The sequence below is a fragment of the Ochotona princeps genome, chromosome 8, assembly GCF_030435755.1.
Source record: "Ochotona princeps isolate mOchPri1 chromosome 8, mOchPri1.hap1, whole genome shotgun sequence".
Taxonomy (NCBI): domain Eukaryota; kingdom Metazoa; phylum Chordata; class Mammalia; order Lagomorpha; family Ochotonidae; genus Ochotona; species Ochotona princeps.
This window is the reverse complement of record NC_080839.1, coordinates 8,047,632-8,056,770: the sequence shown is the minus strand read 5'-3', so window position 1 is coordinate 8,056,770 and position 9,139 is coordinate 8,047,632. Positions and strand designations below refer to the sequence as shown.

General features: G+C 50.1%; 1 protein-coding gene across 23 annotated transcripts in view; it reads left to right on the top strand.

Moving 5' to 3' along the window:
* The first annotated feature begins 584 nt into the window (after positions 1-584).
* The window catches only part of MAP4K4 (mitogen-activated protein kinase kinase kinase kinase 4), a 155,594-nt gene continuing 147,039 nt past the window's right edge, over positions 585-9,139 (top strand). For 18 of the 23 annotated variants that reach the window (XM_058667506.1, XM_058667496.1, XM_058667499.1 and 15 more), the window contains exons 1-2: positions 1,081-1,148; positions 1,516-1,581. In XM_058667506.1, the coding sequence (XP_058523489.1) occupies positions 1,092-1,148; positions 1,516-1,581 (123 nt within the window). In that variant the 5' untranslated portion in view covers positions 1,081-1,091. Of the gene's footprint in view, positions 1,149-1,515; positions 1,582-9,139 lie in introns of all 23 variants that reach the window. The other 5 variants (XM_058667481.1, XM_058667494.1, XM_058667490.1 and 2 more) reach the window with 5 other exon arrangements.

Below are 9,139 nucleotides of genomic sequence, written 5' to 3'. Positions count from 1 at the left end.
AAACGAGGGTCTCGAGGGTTTACGCCCTGGAGGCGGCGCTGGGGGATGGGGAGAGGTGGGGCCAGGAGAGAGAGAGAGAGAAAAGGAGGGAGGGAGGCCGCGCCTCCGCCGGCATCCACCCGGGGAGATCTCGGCCCTCCGGAGCTCGGGCGCGGCCGCCGGGACACGCCCTCTCCCCGGGAGCCGGCCGCCTCTCGGTCTCGGTCAACGTGCTTTCCTTTCCGGTCGGTGCTCTTCCTAAAGGCCGAGCATCTCCCTGGGGGGAAGTCGCAGCGCGCCCCATCCCGGCTCCTGCCATATTGCCGAGCGCGGTGGCGGGGTCGGGCGCCGCGGCCCCACCCCTGGGCGCCGGGCTTCGAGTCCCGGCCGCTGGCCGCTCGGCTCGCAGGCTCGGCCATTGTTCGAGCCCCACCCCTGATGAATATTCACGGTGCGCGGGCGCCGCGCGCCGCGCCTCCTCGCCGGGGCTTCGGGGTGTGAGTGCGTTTCCGCCCGTTTTTCCTGCCAGAGAAGGAAAGGGGGAGCTGTTTTCTCTCTGTCTCTCCTCAGAATATATTTTTGGTGTCCCGTTTCTCCTCCTCCTCCTCCTCCCGCGCCGCCGCCGCCCCCTCCCCCGCTCCCCGCCCGTCTCCTCCGTCTCCGCCTCCGCCTCCCGGGTTATCTTTGTCTCGCTGCCTCGCGCTCACTCGCTCAACTCTCGGCGGCGCCGCGGCCCCCACACGCTCCGGGCCCGTCGTCGAGGCGCGCGGCGCGGGGCGCGGGCCGCCGGGGCCTGAGGCGGCGGGCGACGCCCGGGGGGCCTGACGGCCGGGCCCGCGCCATGGTGTGAGCTCCTCGGCCGCCGCCGCCGCCCGCGCACGCTCCGCCCGCCCGTCCTCCGTACGCCCCGGGCGGCCGAGAGCCGCGAGCGAGCGGCCCAGCCACCCGCCGCCGCCGCCACCGGTCCCGCGCAGGAGAGTTCCCCGGGCCGGCCCGGCTGGCGCGCGTGGAGCGCGGTCGGCGGCCTGGCCTGCGGCTGAGCCAACACAGAGCAGCAAGGAAGAATATTTATCGTTGTGATTTTTGCTTTTCGGTGACAAAAAAAAGGGAAAATGGCGAACGACTCCCCTGCAAAAAGTCTGGTGGACATCGATCTCTCCTCCTTGCGGGTGAGTGGGCCCCGCGGGCGGGCTGGCGGACGCGCGGGCAGCGGGGCAGCGGGGGCCGCGCCCTGGCCGGCTGGGCCCTCGGGCGCCACCGTGGGCAGAACGGCGGGCGCGGCGGCCCCTTTGTCTGCCTCGGTTAGCCGGTCGAGGGGACCCGGGACGCGACCCTACGGCGCCCGGACTGCTGTTCCTCCGGATCCCCGGGTCCACCGCGGGGCCCTCGGGCGCTGGGGGTGGGGGAGAGACGGCTGACTGCGCGGGGCAAAACCCACCTCTTTTGTAAAGCGCCCTTGTCCTCCCAGCTCCCCGTTTCATTGATTGTTTGGTGGGCCTCTTTTAGATGATAACCGCTCCCCTCCTTCCTCCCCAGGATCCTGCTGGCATTTTTGAACTGGTGGAAGTGGTTGGAAATGGCACCTATGGACAAGTCTATAAGGTCGGTGCGGGCGCCTCTTTGTTCGCCGGGGCGCGTTGAAACTTCTTGTTGGGGACAAATACTCCGCTGACTGGAGGCCACGCCACTTGGCCAAAGTTGGGAAAGGGCTTTCTTTCGCCTTGCAGCCCCTCTGTTTTGCACATCCAGCTTGTGTTCACATTGGCCTCAAAAGACCTCATTTCCTGGCTTTGAGATAAGGAAATAAGCTACACTCTTAGGCATGCACTTTTTCTTCAGGAAAATGGAAAAGGAGTTTTTTTTTCTTCTTTAAATAAGACAACCTGGAATTTTCTTTCTTCTCATTCCCGAATCTGGCCTTGTGAGTTTGTGGAGTAACAATTCAGGCTGGGCAGGCCTTTGCCTACGATTGTCCTAAAGCAGTGCCAGCGCCTTCCTGGTCGTTGCCATCAGGTTCTCCTTGCCGGGCGCCCCACCTTGGGCGTCTGGTGTTCTACCTGGACTGTTTTCTAACTGGCTGTCCTGCCCTTCACCGATGGCTGTATGTTTTGGAGAAGCAGGGAGGAGGAGTGTTTGGGCAACAGGAGCAGACGAATTACAGTGTGGGGATTATAAAATCTGAATCCCAGGAATAACCTGTTTGACAGCTGTGTGATTGAAACCAATGAGGCAGAGGGAGGATGCCCTGCTTTCACACCCTCTCTGGTCTTGGCTCTTCTGAACAATTTTAACCGTGCCCATCCCCCCCTTCCCTTTTCCACTCTTCCTGAATGAAACGAACTTGTGTGAGTGTTCTGTGAGTAGCTGACACCTGGTGTGACTCAGGAAATTGCTCATTTGATCGAGTGCACCTGTGGAGGTGATGAGAGCCACGCAGGTCATGGATGTGGAGGCCTGGAGCGGTTCTTTGGTTCTCGGGAGCTAAATGTTTTCGAAAAGGGAACTGTCTGTCCTGGGAGAGTTTTCTAGTTTGTTTTACCAAAAAAAAAAAAAAAAAAAAAAAAAAAAAAACCCAAAATCTTGTGAAGCAGAGCTTTGTGGTTCACCTTGAAGATCTGTCATTGTTTGGTTTAAAATTGGGGGTGGGGGAAGGTTGGAAGCTGCGCTGCAGGCTCGGTGTGGTCTCTTTCCTGTAGCATTTGACCCCAATACTTGACTGTCTCCAGGCCCAGCTTCCCCGGCCTGGGCCGTTTAGGGACTGGCCAGTGGTCTGAAGCGGAGTTGGTATTCTTAGGTCATCTCAAATGAATTAGCAAGTGTTTTGTTGGTTAACTGTTGGGGCTGGCGCCAGGTTTTTGAATTTGAAAAGGAGCCCTGTTAGCTCTACCGGCTGGGCTCAACTGAATTTGGAAGGCTTTGGAAAAATTTGGAAAAGATTGTGTTGCAACGCTGTGAGTGGTTGGTTACTGGCTTAAAGACGTCTCCCCAGCCCTAGTGTTTGTTTAAGCGCCAGGCGGTTTTTTTCTAACCCAGTTTTTCTGGCCAGATCTGAAGTGGTGAATGTACTCTTTCCAAGTGAGTTAGCCAGTGCTCATTTGTGACCTGGTTACACACTGGTTCAGTTGTTGGTGACTCCGTTGGTCAGCAGGGATGGTCAGGGCTGGGAAGTAAAGCGGAAGGCCCTGGTGATCTTCAGCTCTTACAAAGAGACACCTGAGTGTATCTTGGTTTAGGAGGCGGGCCCTAGCAGTGTGGGTGAGTTGGTTGTGAAGTGAGGCTCCTCCCCTGTTTCCTTTTTGGTCTCATCCCCCTCGTGGAGGTTTTGAGGTCTACTTGCTGAGCTTGGTGTTGGAGAGGTGCACGGGCTGCCGGCAGCGGCACAGTGCTCTGCCAACTCCGGCCGAGGAGAAATTGCTCTCAGTATGCAGACCTATGGCATGAGGAATCTGCACTAGGCAGCCCAGGACAAAGTAGGGGCTCGGAGTTTGCTCTCAGCCAGTTCCTTCTTTTTCCATCCATGTGGAGTTGTTCAAACATACGCAAGAAGAGATCTTAGTTTAAATAATCAACACATGATGAATCTTGTTTCATCTATATTCTTCCTCTCCTTTATCTTATGTAAACTCTGGATGCCATTTCTTCTAGAAATACTTCAGGATGTTTCTCTTTTTTTTATACAATCACAGTGTCTTCCTCCTATAAGCAGTGTTAACGTTTTTCTGCTGGTTGTCTTCCTGCTGCAAGAACTTCAATGTTTAGAAACGAGTACTGGGAGCCTTGCTGTTAGAGGAGTTGGAGACAGTGCAGAAATGCCTTCGTCCTTTGCAATGTATGATTTGTAGATCCGTTACAATAGTACACGTTGTTTGAGTTTGTTGGCCTGATTTGCATACGGTGCCTTTGGGATTAGATTATTAACCCTCTAGAGCAGCGAAACATCCATTAGTGTGAATATTCTCAGACTGGAAAATACTTGAGTGGTTATTTATGAACAAGTTTTTTTTAACCAAAATTTGTAATTTCAAGTGAGATACCTGTAGTTCTAAATTATTTCAAAGTTTTATTTTCTCTTGTTCGTTTTTTTTGTAACAACAGGTTGCTTATTCTGAGGTGACTCTCTGCAGTACACAAGTTGAAGGGCGTAGTTTACCCAGTTTTGATATATCCTATGAAACTGATATTTTAAGAGGGACAATTTCTAATTTTAACTGACGAAAGTGGCAAATGATGTGCTGTAGTCTAACAAAAGGTTCAAAAGTTAACAGAGTTGAATAACAAGGTGCAGTCTGTTTTGAAAAAATTATTTGCAGAATGGACTTTGGCAGAAACAATATGCATAAGTGAAAATATAAAAGTGACTTATTGTTCACTTTATTCATTTACTGTCAGTGATCTATTTTTTTTTACAAAAGGTCCATGTGTCCGCTTATTGCTTCTTCAGATGGAATAAATAATGAATTCTAATTATTTTCATTAATGAGAGCAGTGATAGTGTGAATTAAAGCCAGAAATATAACAGGTTGCTTCGGTGATATTTTGGATTTTTACTTTTTAAATATGTGTTTGATCCTCTTCTTCCCCTTGGGTAAACTACTGTTTTTTTTGTATTTTGTGGACATGGGGTCTTGAATGGAAGAGTGAGGAGAATTGGAAAGGACCGAAGGCGGGGTACTGTGAAGGGAATCTGAGGGTCCCATGCAAGTCGGGAAGAGCCCAGCAGCACTGACGGCCAGGAGGGCCGACTGCGCATGTCTGAGCTTGTCCCTTCCTGCCCTGGAAGAAAGGGACCCTGTAGACCTGGGTGAGGGCTGGCCTGCCGTCAGGCCTCGGGCTTTCAGTGTACCCCGCATTTATGGCAGAACATGGAGAAGGAAATGCGTGTGCGGAAAGGAGGGTGAACTTCCGAGGGTTAGGGCCTCTCCCGGAAGGGTTGTTTGTGTTGGAGTGGAGTAAGGACATGGTTATGTGCATATTGGGAAGCTGGTGAAAGGTTTGGCAGGAATTGGCGATCTCTGGGAATGGGGGTCCTGGTCAGGCGATGTTTTGGGAAGGAGCAAGTTAGATGCCTGGCCGTGGGCAGCGGCTAGGAAACTGGAGATGAAGAGAGGTGGAAGAGGACAGGTGGGGACTGACGGCGTGAGGCGGTGCTGAATTCACTGCTGCTTTGCAGACTTTGGTACGGCCCCTTCAGTGGTTGTGGAAGTGAGTTACTTTTGATGTGATTGTCTGACTTTTCAAAGTATTAGTCTTAGCGTTGTGGACCAAGCACTCTAATTGTCTTTCGAAAGGTGCTCTGCATTCTATTTAAGGTAGACCCTGCAGTGTACTCTTCGGAAACCTACTTGGCTCAGGCTCATGGGGCTTTTCTGTACAATACCTCATTGGAGGTGAAGATGTCCAGTAGGGCCGTGTGAATTCTGCAGAATTAAGTGTTTCCATCAGGAGGAGGCTTGTGTCAGCTGATTTGCCCTGGGTGGCATGTTTGGGCTTGTTCTCAGACACTGCCTTCTTGCAGGAAGGCTCCTGGACTTGGGTAAGAGGGAAGAAGCCAGCCTTGTTGAGCAAGTCATGGTGTGTGGCTTTTTCAAGAATATGAGCTGCAAACTTCCAAAAGCTGTTTTATTAAATCTGGAACATTGAAAGTTTTCCAGAAAAAACAACCAGTGAACAAAATCCTGCTGAGTGTGGGTTTTTAATGTACTGCTTGAAACTTTGTAATGAATGTGTAACCATTTGTGTAGCTGCAGGCTTGTCTTGCCATTTCTTAACCAGTGTGGTGTCAGTGAAGGTCTAGCGCTGCCCAGCTTGGATACATGGTGCTGTGGACAGGGAGCTCAGTACTCAGGCAGGCTGCCTGCTGGAGTGTCAAGGACTCCTTCTGCAGCAGGTTGTTTAAAACAAACGCTGCTCTGTTAGGATTTGTGGTGGTTTTAAGAACTGAAATAATTTTAGTCCACCTGCTTACCTAATGAGTCAGTGTTGCTTTGTTAATGTTTTCTAAAATTTATTTGATTTTTATTAAGATTTATTTATCTTTATTGCAAAGTCAGATATATATAGAGAGGAGGAGAGACAGAGAGGAAGCTCTTCCATCCGATGACTCACTCCCCAAGTGGTGGCAATGGCTGGAGCTGTGCTTATCCGAAGCCAGGAGCCAGGAGCTCAGAACTCGGAGCTCTTCTAGGTCTCCCATGTGGCTGCAGGGTTCCAGGGCTTTGGGCCATCCTTAACTGCTTTCCCAGGCCTCAAAGCAAGGAACTGGATGGGAAGTGGGGCTGCCAGGATTAGAACCGGTGCCCATATGGATGAGGTCCTGGTGTGTGCAAGGCGAGCGAGGACTTTAGCTGCTGGGCCACCACGCTGGGCCTAACAAACGATTTTTAAAACAATTGGGACAATGTTATGATCCAGCAAATAAAGCTGCCCAAAATGACAACTTCCCATAAGGATGAGAGTTGGTGTCCTGGCTGCTCCACTTCTGATCCGGCTCCTTGCTAAGGGCCTGGGAAAAGAGGGCAAGATAATCCAGGTGCTTGGACCCGTGCCACCCACGTACCAGGCACAGATGAAGAGCCTGGCTTTAGCCTAGTTCAACTCTGATCCTTGGGGCCACTCTGATAGTGAACCAGAAGCTACAAGATCTCTCATACTGTCACTCTCCCTCATCCCCCCACCATCTTCTCTCCCTGACTCTGTCAAATTTTAAGGCCCGACGCCATGGCCTAGTGGCAAAAGTCCTCGCCTTGAACATTCCAGGATCCCATATGGTTGCCGGTCCTAATCCTGGTGGCCTCACTTCCCATCCAGCTCCCTGCTTGTGACTTGGGAAAGCATTGGAGGACGGCCCAAAGCCTTGGAATCCTGCACCCGTGTGGGAGACCCGGAAGAAGTTCCTGGCTTCGGATTGGTGCAGTTCTGGCCATTGCGGTCACTTGGGGAGTGAATCACCAGATGGAAGAACTTCCTCTCTCTCTCCTCTCTGTATATCTGACTTTGCAATAAAAATAAATAAATCTAAAAAACTTTCTTTCACAGATAGGTACCTAGTGAATTGTGGTTCATTATATAGAGTGTTTGTAAGTATGCAGTTTGAAAATTTACTACAAGTAGATCTTTTTTATACTATTTGGTTTCTTCACTGATTATTGAAGGTAGAGATTCCCAAATATATATGCGTGACCTAAGTTGTGTTTTGGTAGATTTTTTGGTGGGGGAGGGCATCTGGATGGCTATAAAGAAAATGTAGGTAGTAAGGATAATGAGTTTATTAGTGGCTAGTGTGGCAACACTGTTCCTAGGTTTTATTTTAATGAATTAGTTAATTAAAAATTTGTTTATTGGCAGAGAGTGAAGTGGAGGGGAGAGAATGAGCCAGAGAAAAGACTGCCTCATCCATTGAGTTGAGCCGCGTGTTGGGGACTCCATCCAGGTCTCCCACTTGGAAAAAACTCAACTCTCTGTGTCCTTACTGCCTCCTGCTGGGAGTGTGTGTAGACAGGAGGTGGAGTCTGGAGCCACAGCTGGCCTTTGAGCCCAGGTCCTCTGTCTGCAGGCAGCATTCAGAAGAAAGGCTGCCTTTTGGATTGAGTTATTAGTAATAAGGTGAGGTGATGGGGAACCCTGAGTTGATAGGTGCTCTTTTCCTATAAGAATTTCAGGAAAGTTTGGCAAGTTTTAAAAACTGGGATTTTGGATACTTTGATGTTCCAGTGGTCTTAGAAGGGACTTAGAATTAAGTTGGGTAGACAGTAGAGGGTCGGGAAACGGGAGCTGCCGTAGAAACTGCTTTTGTGCAACAGGTACTAACGGTGCTGTTGCTCTCTCCAGAGACCTGTTCTAGGGTTCGGTCACATCTTTGAACAAGGCAGGTGGTATACACCCACTCACTGAACTCAGGAGGGGTGGATGGCAAGGAGGGTGGAGGACAGAGTGCTAAATAAGGGATACCAGCTGCCAACCCTGTGCGTTCCGACACAAGGTGTGCCCTTTCGTGTGTTCTTCGGAAGCCTGCGTGGCTCAGCCTCATCAGGGCTTCTTGGTACAGTAAAATACAACAGGAACTAGAGAAGAGAGATGAAGAAGACATACCAGGCTGCATTTTATGTTGGTAGAATCAAAAGGCAGATGGTACCCGGTTAGATTGCTTCATGAGGTTTCCAAAGGTCACTTTTCTTTTTTGAAATGATCTGGCTTTGTACTGAACGGGAAGTATGGATTCTGAGGAGAGCTGCTAATAAATGTTTGTGGTTGCTAGCTGGAATGTTGGGGGCTCTTAGTCTGTGCCCCACAGTTTGTTACTCCACCCTGGAGAAGTAGGGATCCCCAGTAAGTGTTCTTAATGCTTTGGGCTTAATGGCCAAATGCCTTTGACCCGTGGGCATTGTAGCTGTCTCAGACATGGCCATGTATGCATAAGGTATGCTATTCGCTTTACACAATTTGAAAGAATCTTTCTCTATAACTTAAAGAAAAAACCCCTTTATTTGACTTACCTGATAAATAGGGCCTTATGAGGACACAGAATCCAGTGATGCTTTAGTTGTCCTGTTGAACTCAGAGGTATCCTGTTTCCTGAAAGTGTTTCTAAGTGTTGTGCTTTTAGCTGCCCAGTCTGATACCGGCTGCCTTCTCCTAGATTCTGTGCTTGTGACTGTTTCTTGAATGACTAGGTTTTGCGCCTTCATTGGCTTCCCATAGCAGATCAGTTAGAATTGTTGATAGGTCAGTAGTACTTCAGTTCTAGTTAGAATTGTTGATAGTTGTTGATGGGTTAGTAGTACTTCACTGCCTGCCTCCTGTACTTGCCCTCTGCCTAAATAACTACATCATAATTTGGGGTTAGGATGATAGGTGTTTATATTGTTAGGACTGTGTAAACACCATTTATCTGTTACCAGCCAGCTGAGTCTGGCTACATGTCCGTTCCTAAACAGTGTTGTTCTCCCTCACTTTGCTTCATTTTTGCATTTGCTTGGTTTTCTGTGTATTTCATTACTTTCTCTCTCAAATGCCCAAAGACATAGTAAAGGTTTGCCAAGTTGCCTCCATCAGCAACTTTTCTTAATGGAAGATAACCTGTTGCTTGCAGTCTTTCCCCTGGAGAACTGTGCTGGTGCGGTTCCCCCGGGACTTGGTGCCTATCTGTCCTGGAACATCCCGG